The sequence below is a fragment of the Citrus clementina genome, unplaced genomic scaffold, assembly GCF_000493195.1.
Source record: "Citrus clementina cultivar Clemenules unplaced genomic scaffold, Citrus_clementina_v1.0 scaffold_4, whole genome shotgun sequence".
Taxonomy (NCBI): Eukaryota; Viridiplantae; Streptophyta; class Magnoliopsida; order Sapindales; family Rutaceae; genus Citrus; species Citrus x clementina.
In genome coordinates this window covers 9610661-9633693 of record NW_006262274.1, presented here as the reverse complement: position 1 = coordinate 9633693, position 23033 = coordinate 9610661, and the positions used below count along the sequence as shown (strand labels likewise).

Here is a 23033-nt window from a genome sequence, read left to right as displayed (position 1 = left end):
TTTTAAATGGCTAAAATACCCTCAACAAATTCTCCAAAATGCTCCTTTTGCCACTCATCCCTCTCCTCTCAAATAGGTTCATAACACGAGTCGCCGTCTTCACTTCTCTTCAGTTGAACCCCAACCAAGTTTCCATTTTTTTCCTATGTAAATATTATACAGTAGCTACACGCAGATTTTACACAACAATCTTGGTCTTTTTTTTTTTGTGTGTTGAGATGACGAAAGGTGACGATGCAGTGATGAGAAGAAGGAACAAGGCAAAAATAAAGAAACTGAATAACAAAAACACTTCTTCTAATGTTTCTGCTCGTGTCGCCGCCGTTATCGCCGCCAAGAAACGTCGCAAGTCCGGAAAACGTCGCCAGTGTCAGGTGCTGTACTTTTCTTTTTGCTTTTATATATATATATATATAAAGAGATATATAGAGCAATGCTAGTTCATAGAACCCATTTTGATTCTTGTCCTTTTTTGTTGTTTTTATGATTGTTTTTCCGTTTTCAGAGAATCTAGTAAATGGATTTTTAGCAAAATAGCTTCAGCTTCAAGAAAATGCTTATCTTGTATGAAGAAATATGTTTTTGGAGCAAGACGAAGGCGTTGTGTCTTGGATTATTGCTGAGTGCTGATTGTGGAATTTATTTTGTTTTTAATTTTTTGTGAAACTTGGATTGCTTTACTTTTTATTTATCTATTTTACTTAAAATGCTTTAGAAAGAGACTAGTAGTGTATGCTCTCAAACTTGATAGTAATTTAGTATACATATTGAAGCTGCCACTTTGTAGTTTGTAGTTTGCTGATTGAATGCTACACTGCTTGCTCTGCTAACTGATTTTTCATCTGCATTTTTGTTACTTGAGTTTGGGAAATGTGTGTTGCATGATGAAATTTCTCAATTAATATTATGTATATATGACATTATCGTTTTGTTTCAGGGGATGTGTTTTAGCCTACCCACACTGGATGATCCTTTCAATGATAGATATGATAAACGTGAAACTGAAACAAAGGCAACCAAGAAGAGAAACTCTTTGCAATTGGATAAGAATAAGAATGCATTTGTTAAGGGTAAGAGTGCTGTGTCCAAGAAAGAAACTAAAAGGGACAATAATGAAAAGCCAGGTCATCTAGAACAGACAAAAGAGAAGGCTATAAATTTGAAGAATAGTCAGGACAAATCTTTGTTGTTTATTGATGGTGTAGAGAAGAGAACTGGTAACGTAGAAAGGGCAGAGGTTCATTTGAATGGCAAGAGTTGTGCTAATGGTCATCATGGACAAGCCTGTGAAAAATTGGATTGTCCGTCCAAGTTTCTTATATTGTGCTTGAATGCCATAGAGAATGCAATGCGTCATGACGGTGTTGAGCAGGATAATCCTTTGTTTGTCAATTCTTGGGGAATTGAATTTTGGAAATGTTATTCATCTGCAAAGGATATATTGGAGACAAGTGGATCTTCTTCTACCATAGTGCAAATTGCATGGATAGTTGCTACTGCTGCTGATAGTATTGCAAGAAAGGAGAAAGAAGGTTTTTCATTCACTGGCCCTTTCCTTCTGTTTCTTGTATCATCTCAAGAAAAAGCTGCTAAGGTTTGTATGCTACTTTCTTGTTAGCATTTTTGTCCTTATTTGTTTATTCCAGTTAAGCTACCCAATATTTCATGTTAGTATTGGTTTTCTTTTCTTTTTTGAACTTATAATGAGAGACCCATTTGAAAGAAAAGAAATAAAAGGAAGGCATGTGGTTTTCCTTTCTTCCTTTTGTCACTACATGGAAATAAATTAACACTATTATTTATCTATCCAATTTTTTCATTTGTAAAATTGGATAGATAAATAATAGTGTTAATTGATTTCCATGTAGTGACAAACTCTCGTCGTTGAAGGCCTAATGTATTTATTTCAAATGATATAATAAAAGAAAGGCCTGTGGTTTCTCATTCTTCCTTTTTTCCATCTGAAAAATTGGATAGATAAATAAATAGTGTTAATTTATTTCCATGTAGTGACAAACTCTCGTCGTGGAAGTCCTAATGTATTTATTTCAAATGATTTAATAAAAGAAAGGCCTGTGGTTTTGCATTCTTCCTTTTTTCCATCTGAAAAATTGGATAGATAAATAAATATATTGGTTTTAGCATCCTTGTTGTGACAGATTTTCATTGGCAGAGTTGTAATATATTTATTAATCGATTAAAAAAGGATTTTTGTATTTATGCTTTGACAGAGTCAGATTTATTATGCTATCTATTTGAATTAGTAATTTTCCTTCAATTTTTCGCAGGTACGCTCGGTGTGCAAGCCTTTGAAGGCCTTTGGAATACATACAGTGAGTCTTCACCCTGGTGCTGCTATAGATCATCAGATTACTGGGTAACTATGTGAACTAAAACTTTTTGTAGTAAGAGTTTGATGTTAGGAGCATAGTCTTGATGGTGGACAATTGCCTATTCTTCACGTCATTTGCTGCTGTGTATCTATCCTCTGGGCATTCTTCTATCTTATACTACTGAATATGACTACTGATGGAATTAATAGCAACTTAAGACTATTCTAGTGATGTCATTTGATGCTGTCCTGGAAATAATAGACCATAATGTTTTGCCTTTTTATCAGTGCTTGCTAGGAGAAAAGGGAATGTTATTTGATCTTCTTTTACTTCTTATGCATAGCAATGGCATCATCTCTTTCTGCATGTGTGTGCATGAAGAGGCATATAGGCATATGTGGGAATGCATATGTGTGTACCTTATTTTCTTTTTCATTGCTCTTTGTCATGTATATGTATGCATATGTTGTTACTAATCCACCTTCATACTGTTATTATCATAATACAAGTCTTGTCCCTTGATAAATAAATAAATGATGGTACACTGTCACAGCACATGCTTTCTACAGCTTGAAACTATTTGGATTTAAGTTTTGTTTTCTTTTTCCCATTTTCTATTGAAAAGATTCCTTGTTGTAGTTTGAGGAGTTGTGAGCCTGAGTTTCTTGTTTCCACGCCTGAGAGGCTTCTTAAGCTCGTTTCCTTGAAGGCCATCGATGTATCAGGGGTCTCTTTGCTGGTACATTCTTCATATCTATATCTTTTTTTGGAAAATTAAATACCTGTTAGTTAATAGTTTATTAGTTAATGGTTTGTCTATGTTCACTATTTGTCCTCATAATCATGACAATGTTGAAGTAAACAATCATGAATAACAGGATAACTAAACGCATATTGTCATCTATCATTTGGACATTATTCATAAGATTTTGCTTTTCTGTTTGTGGAAAGTGGATCTTCGGTTGATGTTGTCTCTTAATGTCTCTTCTACAATACTTTTCTTGCATTCCAAGTTAAATAATCCTTTATTATAGAAAATTAAAATTTCTTCTTGTCTTTATCAGTGTCAGATTCTATAATATGCTGGAAGCTGTGAATATTAATATTTCTTCTCTTTGACATGCATATATGCACAGCAATCCTGATTTTTGTTGTCTACATCTGACATTTATATGCTCCAAAAGCTTGGCAGGAATTGTGTGTATCGACATTGTGCTACATTCTATGCACTCTGTTTCGAAAGTGTTCCCTGCTAAATTAATCTAGGGAAGATGGGCAGTTGTCTTTCAATTTCCACGATTGAAATTGTCAACAATCATCTTCCCAATATCACAGATGTACCGTGAACATTACTTATTAAGGAACAGATCAGCGAGTCTTGTCACTGACTTTGGTTGGACTTTGTTGTGGTTGACTGTTTGGAATCACTTTTTCTTTGTAAATTGGTATCAGTGGTGCTGTTTTGTCACCGTTGGTTGTGTTTGTGTTATGTAAGAGCAGTCACTAGCTATATTTTGTCGTTTTCATAAAAAATGGAGTAATTCAAAGTCACCACGATGAAACTTATCCAGGAAGTTTAATTCCTGTATTTCTTGTGTGGCATTATTTTGAATGCATGAAATATTTCCCATGCGTGTGTTTTCTTAATATAATGGGTTCATGGTCGTTTTAAGTGAATACAGCAAATATTGATTTGTCAAATTTGTTGTTCTTGTTCTGTTGAGTTGCTTATTGGAAGTCCATAATTTAATGGCCATGAATATTGCTTGTTGCACGCGCTTTTATTTGCTGTCTCTTTCTTATTTGCTGTTTTGACACTTGAATAGGTTGTTGACCGACTAGACTCTCTTAGTAAGGGTGATACTTTGAGTTTGATAAGGCAGTCTATTTCTGGAAAACCCCATACTGTGGTTTTCAATGATTGCCTCACTTATACCTCTGTTCCAGCAGTGCAAAATCTTCTGCTTGGATCAATCAATAGGTTGTCTCTTAATCAGTCTGTTGCCAGTCAAAGTGCATGCATCATCCAATCTGTTAATGTTTGTGCATCTGACGAAGAAAAAATATTGAAGGTATGTACATTGTTATGTATAACACATTTTTACTGCAGTTACTAATTTAATTATAGTGCCTAAAGCAATTTTATTCAGCGCTCTTCACTTTTTGATTCATTTATTGGTAATCTAAAATATTGCACTGTATCGTTCCCGCCATCTGCTTTAACCTTTTTCCAGTATACCATTCATTAATTCGGAAGGTTCTCTCTGTTACTTTCTTGATACAAAGATCTGTATTCATATATATGCTAACAATATACAAAATGCATTAGTTGTTTGATTTGCAAAGGCGACCTTTTAGGTTTTGAATTCCACCCCCCCCCCCCCACCCGGGTTTGGGAGGGTGGGTATTAGTCCATCCTAATTTTAAACTATTCTTTTATTATTGAGTAAAACAAACACACATGGACAAGGCAAGAACAAAAGTTCACTTTAGTGGCTTACAATAGGATAAAAAAAATTCATCACCCAGTGATATCCTGCAAGAGAAATAGGGCTTTTCACCTCACTATAAAGAATCCAACCATGAGACACAGAATTTAAAGAAGGAACTCCAAAGAAAAGCAGTCTCCTAAGTTACACTCTCAAAATTACACACATTATTTCTTAAAATTACAACATATTGCCTTTATATTGATAACTTGGAACATCCCTTCTAACTTAGGATAAGATTTCTATTATTTTAGAATTCAAATCAAACTTGAATTGTATGTCTTAGTTGTAAATAGGTGGAAGAGAACAAAGCAAAACACAATTTGATTTCAAAGTCGGTTTCAAAAGTAAATTTGAGCAGTCAATATTTATTTAATTATATCTTGATGTAAAAAATTTCAAGTCAAACATTACAAAATTCATTGAACTCTTAACTAAACTTCAAGTCGAACACCGTAAAATTCATTGAATTCTTAATTCAAGTTACAACTAAGACCTTTAATTCAAGTTAGATTTGAGTTCTAAAATGATGTAGATCTACGCTTGAAGGGATGTTCCAAGTTATCTATATAAAGGTAATGGTTGTAACTTTAGGAAATAATATATGTGATTTTGAGATGTAAATTAATAAAGTGCTCGTTAGTTTCTTTCGCTTTTGTTCTTATATTGTGGTTAACTTTAATAAATGAAGTTTATCTTTATTCCGATGTCAAATTTAATATCAGAGCTTTAGATTTTGTAATCTATGATTAATCAATGATGCCTTATCTCATTTATTATTGGAAACAATTATAAAGATGATGTTTGGTGTGATGTTGTACCAATGGATGCTTGTCTTTTATTTTTTAGTCGTCCTTCGCAATACAATCGAGAAGTGACTCATAATAGCCGCAAAAACACCTACTCTTTCATCAAAGATGGTGTGAAAAGTTATATTAATTCCTTTAAAGTTGAAAATTGCTCTCAAAGAAGAATGACATAATTTACTTATTTTTGTTCAAGGTGAAGAGGAGTTGAAGAAAGATGCCTTGAAAAATTTAGAATCGAGGACAAGTCTTTCTCAACCAGGGGAGATTCACATAGGAGTGTTTGAAGAGACAAGCACAACCTAAGATTATAACTCTACTTGTTTGAATTAACGTATTTTTTTAGAGATTTTGTCAACAAAGGTCACTATCGCTTGGGAATAAATGCTTCCCTAGCACCTTGCCGGAGAAAAACGAAGCCTTAGAAATTGAAAATTCATCCCTCCTAGCGGATAAGGGCTTAAACCTATTCATCTATCTTATCCCTCGCTATACTGTTCTCGGAAAAGGTTTAGCTGTCAAAAATTTTGCCCAAGGTAGTAAATTCTTAATACAGTAGCATCAATGCATTAAAGTTAATACCCAATGATATCCTACAAGAGATATGGAGCTTTCTAACTCACCACTCTTAAGAAACCCACCCAAGAGATAGAGTTAAAAGAAAGAACTACAAGAGCACTTTCTAAGTTATACTCTTAAAATCACACATTATTTCTTAAAGTTACAACCTATTACCTTTATATTAATAATTTGGAACATCTTGTGTAGGTTGGATAATATTTTTATTATTGTAGGACCCAAATCAAATTTGAATTGAAGGTCTTAGTTGTAAATAGATGGAAGAGAACAAAACAAAATATGATTTGACTTCGAAGTTGATTTCAACAGCAAATCTGACAGTTAGCACTTATTTAATCATATTTTGATGTATAGAACTCTAAATCAAACACCATAAAATTCATTGAACTCGACTCTTAGTGATATGCAACTTATGTATTGATTCAGGCAAGTTGATGCCAGTTTATTTAAAACATTTGACCCTATGCAGAATTCCTGACAACTGTAATCTTTGTTAACAAAATCTTGAATATCTTTAAGAAAAGAAGTCAGAATTTGGTTCCACAAAATTCTTCAAAGACTAGGCATTTATCTTTCTAACAGTATATGATACATAATTTAGTTACCTCTAGAAAAATATAGTTAATTTGAAAAAGTGGAGTCATAGTTGGCAACAGCAGAAAAAGTAGCTTACTGACATTGGCATAGCAAAGACTATCCTTTGCTTTCCTCTTATCTGTTGATTCCCAACTCTCCAATCAAAATCGTTTTCATGGGATCTCTTGCAGTCAAAGTGTTATTCCTATAGCCTCTTCTCGTTCATCCGCACCCTTCACTACTGAAAGTTGATCTTATCATTCTTTTGATCTGCTTATTCTTGGGTTGTGCTTGTCTTTTGGACTAAATCCGAAAACATTGTTGTGTCAATCTCCTTTGGTCAAGAAAAATTCGTCCTCGAGTCTAAATTTTCTGAGGCATCTTCTTCAAATTTTTTTCAGTTTGAACAAAAGTGAGCAGATTATGTCATTCTTCTTTGCACACCATGCTTAATTAAAGAGTAAGTGTTTTTGTAGTTATTGTGAGTCACCCTTCGATTGTATTGCGAGGATGGCCAAGAAGTAAATGATAAGCATCCATTGACAGAAAATCACACCAAACTTTATCCTTATAGTTGTTGCCAATAGTAAATGAAATAAGGCGTTGTTGATTAATCATAGATTGTGAAACCTAAAGCTTTGATACCAAATATGACACTGGGCTAAAGATAAACTATATTTATTGAAGTTAACCATAATACAAGAACAAAAACGAAAAAACTCTAACAAGAGCACTCTTTTAATTTACATCTCAAAATCACATAAATTATTTCCTAAAGTTATAATCATTACCTTTATATAAATAACTTGGAACATCCCTTCAAGCTTAGGATTAGATCTATATCATTTTAGAACTCATATCTAAATTGAATTGAAGGTCTTAGTTGTAACTTGAATCATGAGTTCAATGAGTTTTACGGTATTTGATTTGAAGTTTAGTCAAGAGTTTAGTGAATTTTACGCATTTGATTTGGAGTTTTCCGCATCAAGATATAATTAAATGAATGTTGACTGCTCAAATGTACTGTTGAAACCGACTTTAAAATCAAATTGTCTTTTGCTTTGTTTTCTTCCACCTATTTACAGCTAAGACCTTCAGTCCAAGTTTGATTGGAGTTCTAAATAAGAGAATTCTTATCCTATTTTAGAAGCAATGTTCTAAGTTATCAATATAGAGGTAATAGGTTGTAATTTTATCAAATAGTGTGTGTGATTTTAAGATTATAACTTAGAAAAATGCTCTTGTTTCGAGTTCTTTTATTCAATTCTGCATCTCTTGGGTGCATTTGTTAGATTGGTGGGTTGAGAAGCCATGTATCTCTTGTAAGATATCATTGGGTGTTAAACTTTAATGCATTAATGCCCTTAAATTCAAAACTTTCGGCTTTGTGCAAAATTTGTGACACCAATGACCTTTGTTGACAAAATCTCTAGAAAAAATACAGTTAATTCAAACAATTGGAGTTATAATCTTGGATTGTGCATGTCTCTTGGACTCAATTTGAAAACACTCCTGTGTCAATCTCCGTTGGTTGAGAAAGACTCATCCTCAAGTCTAAATTTTTTGGGACATCATTCTTGAACTCCTTTTCGTCTTGAACAAAAGTGAGTAAATTACGTCCTTCTTCTTTAGGAGCGAGAATCGTTGTTATAGTTTTTCCTTCCCTAGTTTATTTTATTTGATCAATTTGCTATGTAATTGGCTGGTGTAATTTCCTTCGACTTTCATTTTCCTTAATACCTGTTCTTAATGATTATTTTCAGGGCATCCAAGTTTTGGATCATGCTTATGGTGATCATTTCCATTCTGAGCCTCTAAAGGTCCTATATATTGTTGGTAAAGACAGCAAGTTTCAAAACCTCGTTTCCACTCTTAAATGCAAGGGTTATTCCATCTCAACTGGCTCAAATTGTATTGTTTCACACATTAAGAACAGGTGAATCTCCACCCTGTCGGATATAAACTACTGGTTTTAATCATACTATTTTACAGTATGTTGATTGAAATAGGTAGTAGTACAGCTGCTAGGTTTCTGCTTGTTATGTTTGCCCTTTGCTATTCCGCCAAAGATGCCTTTGCTTTATGACTAACAGTATATATAATTGGTCCAACTGAAGTTTGGTTTGGTTGGTTTGAAAGAAATAAGAAAAATAAGATTATATGCGGTTGATTTTCTGCTTGAGTTGTTTAGTAAATGATTGCAAAGTGGAAAAAGGGGGGGTTATTGTAAATGATGGCACATATGACGCAACTGATCTTCGTTTTAAATTTTGTATTTCTTGTCAGTGTGGAAGCTGATGGCAGAAAGAGACCTGCAGTCTCAATGATTGATAAGGATCACATAAGTACGGCTGAGTTAGAGGAGTACGAAGTTGTAATAGTCCCGGATTTCATTATATCAATGAAGAATTATGTTGAAATCCTGACAAGCATGGCCCGTCACACTGTCAGTGGCATATTGCATAGCTTCTTCACAAAAGATGATGCTGCACACGCAGGACAAATGATTGAAATCCTTGAACAATGTGGGCAGGTTGTGCCTGATGCTCTAAGAGACTTGTATCATACATCACCCATGTTGGAATGATGAAGTTTTGATATGCTTTTGTTGATTGTAAGTTTCCTTTTTTTTTTATTGTTTGTGTTTTACTTCTAGCTCCCTGATTCTCTTTGCCAGAAAACATGTTTTGCTGAGATTTGAATGAGTAGCATCACCACGAAATTCCGGTGAGCAAAGGATTAGAGTCTTGAATTTAAAGAAATTCATATTCAAAACCGGAATGTACCTCACATGAAGTCGTCAACTAATAAGATGGACCAGAAAGTGGTGGCTATAATTGATTTCTTTCTTGTAGGAAGGTAATTCTCATGTAAATGCTTCTTTTTTATGAAGCTACTCGGCTTTATCAACAAATTTAGCTTTTAAGTATCATGATTGCATTAATAATATTCATCGTACAAAGCGTCTTAAGAGTAAGAAAGGACAAGAAAATTCAATCATTTATATTTCTTTTTTCTTTTTCCCTGAAATTGTTACAATCTAGATACATTACAATACGAAATCTATTATTTAGAATTTCAGATTATATATATATATATATAGAGAGAGAGAGAGAGAGAGAGAGAGAGAGAGAGGCGGGTAAAAATCTACCCTCTAATTTGAGAGATAGAGGTTGAAACTAGCCAAACTCAGAGTCGTAAATACCTTTGAGCTATATAAGCCAATGGCAAACATTTTCATCCTTAATTTTTATAAAATAGATGTTGAAATTGAAATTAAATAATGATCACTTGACAGTTTCAAACTTTCAATAAATAGGTAAGTTCAATACCAAGAATATATGGGTGTGTATATATTACCAAGAGTCATTCATGATAAATAAAGGATATATTCCATTTCTTACCAATTATCACGCATTGTAATTTGAATATACACACACACACATGCATATGTTTATATATACTCTCTCTCACACACACACACACGTGTTGACCTCAAAAGTCATCATGTTTAACTTTTCTTCTTTTAATTCATTAAAAACCATCATATCAAAGAGACGATAAAATGTGATTAATGTTTAAAAATTTCAAGTTTTAGTACTAACTTGAGCAGAATAAAATGCTGGGGTGCATCTTTCTTCAAAATTTAAAAAGGAATCTCGGATCCATCTCAAACAAAATTTTTACAACTCTCTCTAGCATCGTTGTAACGAGAATGCAAAATTTATAATTTCTTGCTTTATTGCAAGAGGCTAAACCAATCTAACAAGGTTAAAACAATGCAAAAAAATATGGTTTAAAAACTAAAAAATTGGGTCAATGCAATAGGCTTCGAACTCAACCAAAAAAAGAAAAAATTACGATTATGTTTGGTGTACTCTTAAGATTTTGTAGAGCAAGACTTGCGGATGTAACCTAATATCTTGCTGAATGCTGTGGGACAATTATGGTTGGTTACTGAGGATAATAGTCGGTTGCTGGTATTGTATTCTATACACACACGCACACCAAATTATATACAAAAATGAAATGCCATCAACCATAATGGCTAATATGAAATGACATTCAATATATAAAACAAATTGAAAGAAATGAAAGTTGAGATTTGATTGATATATATATATATATTCTTGGTCCAATTCGCATGATGATTCCTTTACTTCTCGTACTTCTTGTTTGTTGATTAGGAATTGGACACCACAACTCTCTATCCCATCTAACACTCTAGCTTTCTAAACTTACCCCTCAAGGTTGACCAAACATTTCTCTTTCTAATAATATCAATAATGATGATGACGATCTAAGTTGGTATTGCAATGACCCTACTAGTTAAGGGACACTAAAAAATGTGCTTAGTTTTTTACTCCGTTTTAGTTTAATTGTTTGGCAGTTGTGCTGGTAAAGTTAAGTTGTGAAAGTGTTTAATAAACATTTACAATTTGCTTTTGGTAACACTTCTGAATATTTCTTACAACTGATTAATTGAGATAATGTAATTTTTTTTTTTTTTTTGGGCGACAATTGTGGATTGGGGCTTTTGAAGTTTAAACTAGTACACTTTAATACTAAACAAAACGCTAGTCAATAGCCTTATGGATTATTAGTTGCCCAATGTAACAAACCGGGCGCCACTAATTAATAATGAGGAACTTTATTGCTTTTATTTCCACTTGATTTGTTTCGTAAACAATTTGATTTTTCATGATATAATCTTCCATGCAAGTTCTCTGGCTATAGCTGCTTTTCAAATGATTCTTTTGCTTTTTCCAATTGTTATATTGGTCTATATGCAGTTACAAATTCATGATTATGCATGCAACTTCTATTATTATAATATAAAAACAGTCTTTAAAATTTTCATTGGTAGGATTATCAAACTAAGCATCCGATGCCCATTTCAAATTTTCAATGGCCATCAAAACAACCTTTTGCATCACTTTAATATAATTTTCCTGTCTTTCATGACTTTATCAATAATTTGGTTAATTATTCTCTAAATTAATTATTTTTATTTGCCACTCAACATGAGTTCGAGCCCCCACAATACATTGTAGGGATATAATTTCCTTTCTTAATTTGAGTGAAGACAATATTTTCTCCTGTAAAATGTAAATAGAATAGTAATCTTATAAAATATGAGTTGTAATCTGAACAATAATCTCATGTAATTCTAAAAAAAGAAAATGATCTTTATTCAAGTTATGGACTCCATATATAATTTGATTCTAATTAACCTAGAAGAGACATATTCAAAATGTGGGGTTTTTTTTTCTTTCTTTCTTTTTTTTAATTAATTTTTGATTGGCCATGTTTCTGTCTGCGACACAACATATGTTTCTTGTGGGCTATTTTTTTTGGTCAAATTAATGTTAATTTGATTATATTTCATTATGTAGGGTTCAATTCCTGTAGCTACCATTGGAAAGTAAGGTATTCTTTATATTCTTAACTCAATTTTCTATTTTGTTATGATGTTTGAATGGTTGGGCTGTGTCAATCTTGATAGGTGATCTGGCTAATTCTACCTAATCAAAGTGCCACGTCATCATTTGAAAGCCTAAAATTATATAAATATAAAATTGACCAAGATTTTAGCATATAATATATCGAAACACTTCTTGCATGACGATCAGAATTCAGAAGTAAAGTACTCAATTTCTTGAAATGGTTTCATTCTTGACTACAAATTTTATAATATTTTACTCAAAAGGAAACAGGCAGATTAACAAATTCTGAAAAGCAAAGCATTTAAAAGTATATTCTGTTAGAGGCTATTGCAAAGTGTTTGACATATTCCAATTACACACCGACACATGCAAAAAATGAGCTGAAAAATATACTTTTTTTTTCCTCTTTTAGTGAAATTAATTATTCATTCTCTTGCATGAATGACTTAATCAATAAGACGCTTTTACAAGTCATACGAGGGAAATTGCTTATCCAACTACCATTTTCTCATTTTTCTTCGGCTTACAATACATTATCTTTCAATCAAAGTCACCAACTAAACTCACAGGCACTTTCCTTTCTTTTGTTTTTGTATAATGTTTTTAAGTTTTATTTCGAAAATTTTTATTTAGTGATAAAACTGTCTCAAATACTATTGTTGAATCAGAACGTTTTACCATAAATTTTGGGTCAATTAATTATTAATACAATATGCCAAATCCTCATCTGCTCGCTTGCGTCAATTAATTTATGCTTCAATTCTTATTGATTCGTAGGCTTCTGTTTCGATCATACTCCGTATTCTAAGCTTCTATCTTGATTCGTTTTTTATTTACATGACCCTAAAATTGGATTAATTAATATTTCACAAGGGCTGGTCTCAGATTTAACAGTTTCTCTAACAACTCATTTTTTTATGAAGATTTCATTTTCCTAAGAAAGAAAAGGAAACACAACTTCTATTCTGTCTTTGGTGGTGCTGTAGGCTAGCTAAGCTTTATTATTGTTGTAATTTGAGCTAAAAGAGAATCAAATCATTATGCATTTATTCTACGAAGAGTAATAATGAAATTGACATTTAAGCGTTTTATTTTCTTGAAAGTAATTTTTGACGAAAATTAGTAGCAGCATTTTGTATTACAAAGGTGTCTTGTCCATTTCTAGTATGTCCATTAATTATTGACACAATGACACCCCGTATCAAGCAAACATTATTATGAGAATCACTTGTTCAGAGAACTAATCATTCAATGTACTGTAAAGCACTTGAAATGTAGCTTTTATAAATAGATTACTAGATTGACACATTTATGCAATTTGAAAATTTATAAAACTAATTTCTTAGTAAAATAATTTTAGAATTATACAATACAATATACTAAAATTTATGATAAAAAAATTTACCAAAACCTCATATATAGATCAAATTTATTATAACATAGTTTTGATATGTCTGAATTTAAAATAGATTAGCTCAAAATTTAAAAGAATATCAATCCCTACAATATACACTCAAGAAGACTCGAAACCATAAATGAACGAGAACTGAGGTGATTAACTCTAAACCATTTAGTGGTCCTAATTTTGTAAATAGTTTGGGAGTTGACATATATCTTCTATAAGTTAAAAAGGGAGATTGCCAATTTTTCCCCTACTATAATCAATATATACAATTTGTCTCCCTACTATTTTTATAATAGCCAATAACCCCCTTAATAACATAAGTTTACAATATTACTCATATTTGCAAATACACTTTTATTCATATTTATTATAGATTAAACAAATCATATGAATGTAAATTAAAATAAAAAATTAAGTATTAAAAATAAGAAATGGATGTTTTGATGTGAAAAAATTAATAATAAAATATTTTTCTTGTACTTTTTTTTATGTTATAAGCATTTTCTTATAATAAAATTATAAGAAAATTATTATAAAAGGATAAAAAATTATTATAAGAAAACTTGAATGATAAATAAAAAATTATTAAAAAATAAATAATAAAATATTTTTCTTGTACTCTTTACATTTAATTTTAAAATATTTTAAAATATTTATTATAAGAAAATGTTTACATAGTAAAAAGTAAAAAATTATTATTATTAATTTTTTACATCAAAACATATATTTCTTATTTTTAATACTTAATTTTTTATTTAGTTTCTATTCATATGATTTATTTAATTTATAATAAATATAAATAAAAGTGTGTTTCAAAATATGGATAATATTATAAACTTATGCTCTCATGAGGGTTATTGACTATTATAAAAACAATAGGGAGAATAAGTGGTATATATTGATTATAGTAGGAAGAAATTTGCAATCTTCCTAAGTTAAAATACCATCATATATACATAAAATTTAGGTTTAATTAAATTAAGGTTATGAAAGTCGCCATGTATACTTTCTTGTGATATAAGATTTGTCATTTCTCTCACACTTTGGTCATGAAAAAAATTGCTTGACGTGATTATCAACTTATGTTCCTTTTAAATCATGCATAATTGCTAAATTATTGTCTATTTGTCTAGTGATTTTTCTGCTGGACACACTGGCAATGTCATATCAGTAGCCCATCAAATTGTACAAAATTAGTTGTAATCATATCAATTGCAATTAGGAGAATCCAATAGCTTTGCTATTCATCCATTAATAACCATTAATCACACAATGCAAAGCATATGTATTTAAAAGAAAAAGAGAGAGAGAGAGAGAGAGAGAAATCAATCACACCTTGAGGACTGTTAATAATTTTACGGAAAAAAGAATCATTATATAAAAAAATATAAATATTTCCGATAACAGTCCAAATTAAAAAGCTCCTTTAGCTGGAAAAATACTCAATTTCCCAGAGAAGTATGTTGAGGTCAAGTCCGCTAGAAACATAATTAGCAAAGTTAGCAAAGTCTACTTTAACATTATTAATTAAGCTTATAACCATAATTAAGATCCGTACCACTGCAGTAATTATTTTTCCACTTCACATGCATCAGTGTGTGTATGTGTAAGCTAATAACTGACCGACTTTCAGGTTAAAGTAATTGACATGTGAATTGATAATAAATTAATTCTTGATAAATCTTTTCATAAAGAAAGCACCCTTCAAAAAGCATAATATATGAAAAAAATTTATTCATACTTACAAAACCCATTAATTTTATTGTCGGCTTTTAGACCATTTAAAGAAAACTGAAAGTGACAGCTAAACTTGTTTTAATTTTTAATTTTTATTGTTTTTCTTTTAAATCCAATGCTAGCTAGCTGCTTGATTCTGACTGTTACTTGCCGATCGTAAGTCCTTTTCAATTTGACCAATTATAAAAATTTTGCTTCTTTCACTTATATATTTGTGTCCTCCAAGCTTAATTAATTGCATAGCTCCAAACCTTGGCTTGGCCTCTCTCTTTTCTTCTGAGAATCCCCAAGAAATTAAAAATTAAAAACCCAGTTGGGTGTGTCTCTCTGTGTAATGATTTGAGTGCACAAACTGACGCACACTTGTTTATTTTTCTTGGATTCAACTTCTTTGCTTAGTGATGATATAAAGTGTGGTGTCTCACTGTCTAGTGATCAATTCACTGCAAAAATTCCAGCTCTTGTATCACACACATTGCCTAAACGTAACTCACAAGCAAAAATCACAGCAATTGAAACTCTCTTTCATTTTGTGTGTTCTTTTCGCAAACGCACATCAAAAAGATTTTTTTCTTTCTTTATAAAGACCAAAACAATTCTTTAAACCTCGGCACTCACAAGCCACAACTACAATGGACGCAGCTTCAGCGGCCACCATCATTTTTCCTGACAGGATTTCGGGCCAAATGGGATTGATGTGGCAGCAAACGAAGGCGCCATTGATCGTGCCATTGTTGAAACTGTTAGTGTACTTGTGCTTGGCCTTGTCAATAATGCTCTTCGTTGAAAGAGTTTACATGGGGATTGTCATTGTCTTGCTGAAATTATTTGGCCGAAAACCCGAAAAAAGATACAAATGGGAGGCTATTAAGGATGATGTTGAACTTGGTAACTCAGCTTATCCTATGGTCTTGGTACAAATTCCAATGTACAATGAAAAAGAGGTAAAAAAATGTTTTTCTTTTCTTTCAATTCATGGCATCTAATCTTGTTTTGTATCGATATAATGATATGTTTACTGTTCCATTGTGATCATTATCTTCAGGTTTATCAGCTATCTATTGGAGCTGCATGTGGGCTCTCATGGCCGTCTGATCGGATTACAATTCAAGTTCTTGATGACTCAACAGACCCAACAATTAAGGTTAACTTTATAATTTGCCAATTCACATGCATGGACAATTAACAATCCGTGTGTGTGTGTGTGTGTCATTTTTTGGACTAATTAAATTAAATTAAGTGCAGGATTTGGTGGAGCTAGAGTGCCAAAGATGGGCAAGCAAAGGCATAAACATAAAGTATGAGATAAGAGATAATAGAAATGGATACAAAGCTGGGGCTCTAAAAGAAGGCATGAAGCATAGCTATGTTAAGCAATGCGACTACGTTGCAATTTTTGATGCTGACTTTCAGCCTGAACCTGACTTTCTTTGGCGCACCATTCCATTTCTCGTACACAACCCAGATATTGCTCTTGTCCAAGCTCGCTGGAAATTTGGTAAATTAATTAATTTTAATCTTATTCACTAATTAATTAACCTTAATTGATTTTTTGGTTTTGGGGTCTTTAGTTAGTTACTTAACCACCATGCTAAACTTGAATGTCGGCCTGTCGGTGATCATTTTATAAGAAGCATGTGTCCAAATTTGCTTTGCTTTTTCTTTTTTCTTTTTCTTTTACAATTTGATTTATTTTTTATTTTTATATTAAAACTGAATGATATCATTGATTGAAGAATATTGTAGAGGTGGTGGTTGTACTTGTATTTTTGTTCTTGATATTTATTTGAACAAATAATACGAGTCACACATCACGCCACGTATTTGTTACTAGTTATCAATCCCCACAAGTAAACTGAGATTTTCTCTTAATCTAGTATGTTTAACCATGTGATTAGAGCAATTTGAGGTCTTTATAACATGGATCAAAGAATCATAGTAGAAGAAGCAGAAGCCGGTGCCAGCTTTTTTAATCATTAAAAAAATCAGGAAAAGTTTTGGCCAAGTGTTTCACTTTTTGTTTAGATTTGGGGGCATGACATTGAAGCTACCATAGCTGGCAGTTCAATTTTTTTATTGGTTCAAAGTCATGGTGAATAGGCTACCGGTAAAATAAAGTGGTACTTTTTGTGATTTGTCTTTAGAACGAAAGATTTCATTGGTTCAAACCACCGATCCTTATTAAATATGATTTTCTTTTAAGGGGAAACAACAGTCAGATAATTAAGATATTAAACTCTATGTGATGTGATGCATTAACCAAGAATAAATTGAGTGTCACACGTTTAGGAAAACTAATCAGTCGTTTTCAAATAATTGGATCTTTGGTCGGCCTTTTCGTTTTGATTTCTTGAGTTATTTTATGGAGAACTAATTAATTAAATATATGTTGATAAAACGGTTAATGTACCATAGATGTTACACGTGACCTAATATCAAAGTTAAGGTCTCGTAACTTTGTAATATATTTATTTCCGTTTCTAGTTTCATTGGACTTAATTTATGACAAAATTGGAGTTTTGAAACATTTAAGATCAATTTGAAACAATAGACAAATTATTGGGTCAGCATTTGGTTAGTGATGATGGGTATTTTTTGGATGGCACTGCAGTTAATGCAGATGAATGCTTAATGACAAGGATGCAAGAGATGTCACTAGATTACCATTTCACTGTGGAACAAGAAGTTGGCTCTTCAACCTATGCCTTCTTTGGTTTCAATGGTGAAACCACAACCCTGTGACTATTTTACAAATAATGCAATATTTTATTTATGTAAATAATTTTTGTAACTTAAAAGCTGGATTAAATGCGTTACAGGGACAGCTGGTGTATGGAGAATTTCAGCACTCAATGAGGCTGGAGGGTGGAAGGACAGAACCACTGTGGAGGACATGGATTTAGCAGTTAGAGCCAGTCTCAAAGGCTGGAAATTTGTTTATGTTGGTGACCTCAAGGTATATTGTTTCTATTGATTATTTAAAAGATTATTTGAAAGATCTTATGACATGATATGTGTACATTTATGTAGTTTACCGTTAATATTTAATTATATATATATATATATATATATATATATATATATATATATATATATTTTAATAATTACCAATCACCACTTTATAAAAAGATTAGCACAATGCTCTAATCAGTGTGGAATCTAAATTCCTTTTGAAATGTTTGTATAATTGATAGGTGAAAAATGAATTGCCAAGTACGTTCAAGGCCTATAGATATCAACAGCACAGATGGTCTTGTGGCCCTGCCAATCTCTTCAAGAAAATGGTAGGAGAAATCATGAGAACAAAGGTATGATTAATGCTTAATATGCTTAAGCTCTGGTTAGTTTCCGTATTTTCCCTTGTAACCATTTTGTCTGATCTTGTTGTTTCTTTCTTCTTGCAGAAAGTCACTCTGTGGAAGAAGTTGTATGTGATTTACAGTTTCTTTTTCGTCCGGAAAGTTGTTGCACATATTGTCACATTTGTATTCTACTGCGTCCTTTTGCCGGCAACTGTTTTGTTTCCTGAAGTTGAAGTTCCCAAATGGGGAGCTGTCTATATTCCTTCCATCATCACTCTCCTTAATGCAGTTGGCACTCCAAGGTCTATTTCACTTCTTGTTGCTCATATTGTCACATTTGTGGTTTAATTATTTTATGAGTTTCTAACAATACTTTTCTTGCAGATCACTCCACCTATTGGTTTTCTGGATCCTATTTGAAAACGTCATGTCGTTGCATCGAACCAAGGCCACATTCATCGGCTTGCTGGAGGCCGGAAGAGTTAATGAATGGGTTGTCACGGAGAAATTGGGAGATGTCAAGTCAAAACTAGGCGGAAAAACTCTCAAGAAACCTCGTATTAGGATTGGAGAAAGGTATGTTTTAGTTCAAAGCAGCCGTTTAATTGTACGAGAGAGGTTCAGGGTTCAAATCCCGCTCACATTATTTGATAGTGAACAGGGTGCATGTGCTAGAGCTTGGTGTTGGGGCTTACCTCTTCCTTTGTGGCTGCTATGATGTTGCTTTCGGAAAGAATCATTATTTCATATACCTGTTTCTTCAATCCATTGCCTTCTTCGTCGCCGGAGTTGGTTATGTTGGCACATTTGTTCCCAATTCTTAGCAGAATTTTATGGGAAGATTAATCATCTCCAGAATGCATTGTTGCCACATCTCTGTTTCTTCAACAGATGATGTGTGATTTAATTCATTTGAAGCTTCATTTGTTCAGATTGTTGCATTTTTAGACTACTAAACAAAAGGTTGGTTTATTCTTTTATAGTGAATTTGAGCAATGGTTATAAATTTTTACATGTATAGATATGGAAAAAAGAAATTTGAAGGGAAAGTGAAGTACAAAATTTTCTCTGATAGCAGCGAAGGGGTTTTCAATTGAGTAGATAATTAATGTGAACATTATTGGATTGTTTGTAAAATAATGGGTTGAGGTTTTTGTCATGAGAAAATAAAGCTGGTGACAAGGATTTTAAAATTAATATCATTGAGATCATTTCAATATTTTGTTAATTCTGTATTGATATTACTCGATTTTTTTTTAAATCTTTCATTTGTAATTTTATGGTAATATTTTCTTTTATTTGAAAAAAATAAAGGAGCTCAAAAAGCATCTTTTTTTTTTCTAAAGTCAAATCATCCCAAGCAATCATAGAAGGTAAATTTACAAAAATAGCTTTAAAGCTTTTCTATTTTTTAAATTTAGCCCCCCAAATTTTTTCATATCATAAATAGTCAAAAAAAAATGTTGCACTAAATTACCTCCACATTTCCACACTCCAAACTCTCTCTATCAACACTCTAAACTTTTGCTCTTGAACGGCAAATAACGACCGACAAACGGTGACAACAACAGCAATGGGGATGGTAAACTAAAATCCAACTGAATCCACCATAATCTATCTGAATTAGAAACAAATCCAAGAAATTGAAAGAGCCAAAACCCTAGGTTAGCAAACCTCAGCTTTTTTTAATGATTTGAATTTGATTGGGATTCTAGATGATTATAGGTTGTTAGAGTGATATAATGAAACAAAATTTACCTAAAATGATGAGTTATAACTATTGCACATTAGGTGTTTGATGAAATTCCTCTTAAATAGTTTATGTTTAGTTTTTGTATAATCAAGGTGTGACAAGGGGTTAGTTTAAAAAAAAAAGGTGTGACAAGGGGTTTGTTGAGTTGCGTACATTGTTTTTCGTATACTAAGTGTGATGGAGAGTAAATTTGGTGATCGATGAAAGAACGGAACACGCGGCTATCGCATGTAGCACACGCACACGTTGCACACAGCGCCCCTGCACTGGTGCCTATTGCGTGCGTGCAAAAGGGTGTGACAGGCACCCTGTCGCACCATGTTTTGGGCAATAGGCACCCAATCGCACTAAATGACAATCCTTTTTGTGTTGTTGTTAATGTTGCGGATTTATTGACATGTAATTGTGTATTATAACAATTTAATTATGTAACTTGTATCAAATAAATGGCGAAACCAAAAATATCAAAGTATAATCCATATGAACCGACGAATTAATTAGCATGACGAAGGTACCTTATGGCGATCACTTTCTTCCCTGGGCGTATAACAAGTATGTGTAAATTAGATATAGTTGTAAAAGTCATCCAAGAAAAATTAACAAAACGACAGCTGAAACTGTTCAAGATGAAATATTTGGGCATTTCATGGAGTGCCAAAACTTTCCATTCAGTGGCATAATTGTACGTAAGGTGTTGCTTAGGCAAGTAGCCCATGGAGAAAGAAACGAAAAAAATCAGTTATGGCAAGTGGCCCATAGAGAAAGCAACAAGAAAGATCAGTTATGGTTTCAAATTAGTGAGAATTTGATATGCTTATCAGTTAGAGAGTGGTGCCCAGTTACAAGACTTTGTTATGGTAAAGATGTCGTACTAAAAAAGCAAAAAACGGTGCACATTATTCTATACCTTTTATGTAACACCCCAATCCAAACTCCGAGGGCAAACCTGATCACAACTCACGTATGAATTTAAATAACTCTTTACAACCAATAACAATTCAAGCATCAAGTATATTAGACAGCGGAATAATTTAAGAATTTGGCCAAACCATCTACCATCGTTAATTCAAGTCCTTCTCACTCATCATGAATTAATCCTGACTTTTGGAAACTGAATCACAATAAACTATAATGAGTATAAAACTTAATAAACAAACTAGTTTTTCTTATACCAAAATACATTCACACTTATATATAATGCAAATGGATGATATGCCATTATCTTTTCAAAATATAGTGAAACAATTTCATCAAAACCTTTTTTTTTTTTGTTGCTTTCAAACTTTCACATTTTCTTTCAACAAAATATATCCTGCAATGTGGCACTTTATAGTATGTGTGGCACTTTGTACTATGTGTGGTACTTCGCAGCACATCGACCCTCGAGAGATGGTCCCTCATGCAAAATCTCATAAATCATAAATTCCACTTGTTAAAATCCACTTCTCATTCATAGAAAACTTAATGCATTTTCGCGCTTATGCTAATGAAATTTCACACGTACATATGCCGACGTACATAATCACACTCAACACATAATAATACATCACATAAGCATATGGACAGAGACATATAAATCAATATCCGTACATATCAAAAATAGTCTTTTTCACACAAGTCAAACATATATATTGTTTATTGTGATTCATTTAAAAGTCTAGTTTACTTACCTCTTACCATCCACACTTAACAAAAGCGTATTGACATCATCAACCTAAAAATCATCAATAAAATTCTTATAAGATATAATTGAGTTATGATCATAAACTCCAATATTCTCAAGTATCCCATTTTAAATAGCTCCTAAACTAAACCTTAAATGCCCTCAATATTCGTTCCTCAAAACCAAATAGTCCATCTTCTTTGATTTTTAATAAGTTATTACCTTATTGGAAAAATCTCAAATTTTATAAAGCATATGCTGACTTGAAAATTCATTAGTAAAAATGTCATAGCTTAATTCCTTCAAAAACTAAACTATTGAAAATAACTTACGTTTCAAACATCATCAATTCTGTTAAACAGTTTTCTGTTCTGGACATGCTTACTTTAAAAATACAAAACAATTTATTGTTTCAGTATAAAATCATGAAAATTTCCAGAATCACACTAGACATATATAAAAATCCCTAGTCCAAATTTCATAATTTTTTTAATAAGTCTAGTTATGGTAAAAATAATTTCGTAATCAATGTTCTTCACTGAAATCAGAAATTTTCAAGTTTTCATACTTGATTTCAAAAAAATAGTAATTAATTGAAATCTTATTTGATCAGCTTGGAAAAATTTTCAAAACATTCTGGAAGATATCTAGTTTAGTGGTGGACCTACATGTGGGCTAGACTGGGCTGTAGCCCGGTCTAGTCCAGACAAAATCGTTTATACCCCTTAATGTTTCATCAATTTATAAAATAATAGAGTTTTAATTTTATTTACATATATGTCCCTAACTCAATTATCCTTATATTTTCATCAATTTAGTATAACAATAGAGTTTTTATTTAATATTCAAATATGTCCCTAACCCAATTACCCTTATGTTTTCATCAATTTTATATAACAATAGAGTTTTTATTTTGTTTACAAATACGTCCCTTATTCACTTA

General features: G+C 32.1%; 2 protein-coding genes and 1 non-coding gene across 4 annotated transcripts; all 3 read left to right on the top strand.

The window, feature by feature from the left end:
* The first annotated feature begins 62 nt into the window (after positions 1–62).
* LOC18043658 (DEAD-box ATP-dependent RNA helicase 5) lies at positions 63–9519 on the top strand. Of its 2 annotated transcripts, none has more exons than XR_002905980.1 (7): positions 63–374; positions 938–1594; positions 2289–2377; positions 2973–3072; positions 4160–4405; positions 8547–8792; positions 9070–9160. XR_002905980.1 is itself a non-coding variant. In XM_024185813.1 (7 exons), the coding sequence occupies exons 1-7, from the start codon at positions 219–221 to the stop codon at positions 9368–9370; spliced, it is 1722 nt and encodes a 573-aa protein (XP_024041581.1). In that variant the 5' UTR covers positions 63–218; the 3' UTR covers positions 9371–9519. The 2 variants fall into 2 exon arrangements, 1 of the variants encoding a protein (XP_024041581.1); XM_024185813.1 differs by having other exon boundaries at positions 8547–8719; positions 9070–9519.
* On the top strand, positions 3519–3665 carry LOC112099411. Its single transcript, XR_002906215.1, has one exon. It is a non-coding gene; the product is annotated as a small nucleolar RNA snoR135 (small nucleolar RNA).
* A 6146-nt stretch (positions 9520–15665) lies between the features above and the next one.
* LOC18043656 (glucomannan 4-beta-mannosyltransferase 9) lies at positions 15666–19693 on the top strand. Its single transcript, XM_006436623.2, has 9 exons — positions 15666–16316; positions 16418–16516; positions 16618–16870; positions 17984–18094; positions 18192–18328; positions 18567–18680; positions 18777–18976; positions 19059–19250; positions 19336–19693. Exons 1-9 carry the CDS (start codon positions 16005–16007, stop codon positions 19496–19498), a joined length of 1581 nt encoding a protein of 526 aa, XP_006436686.2. The 5' UTR covers positions 15666–16004; the 3' UTR covers positions 19499–19693.
* The last annotated feature ends 3340 nt before the right edge of the window (positions 19694–23033 follow it).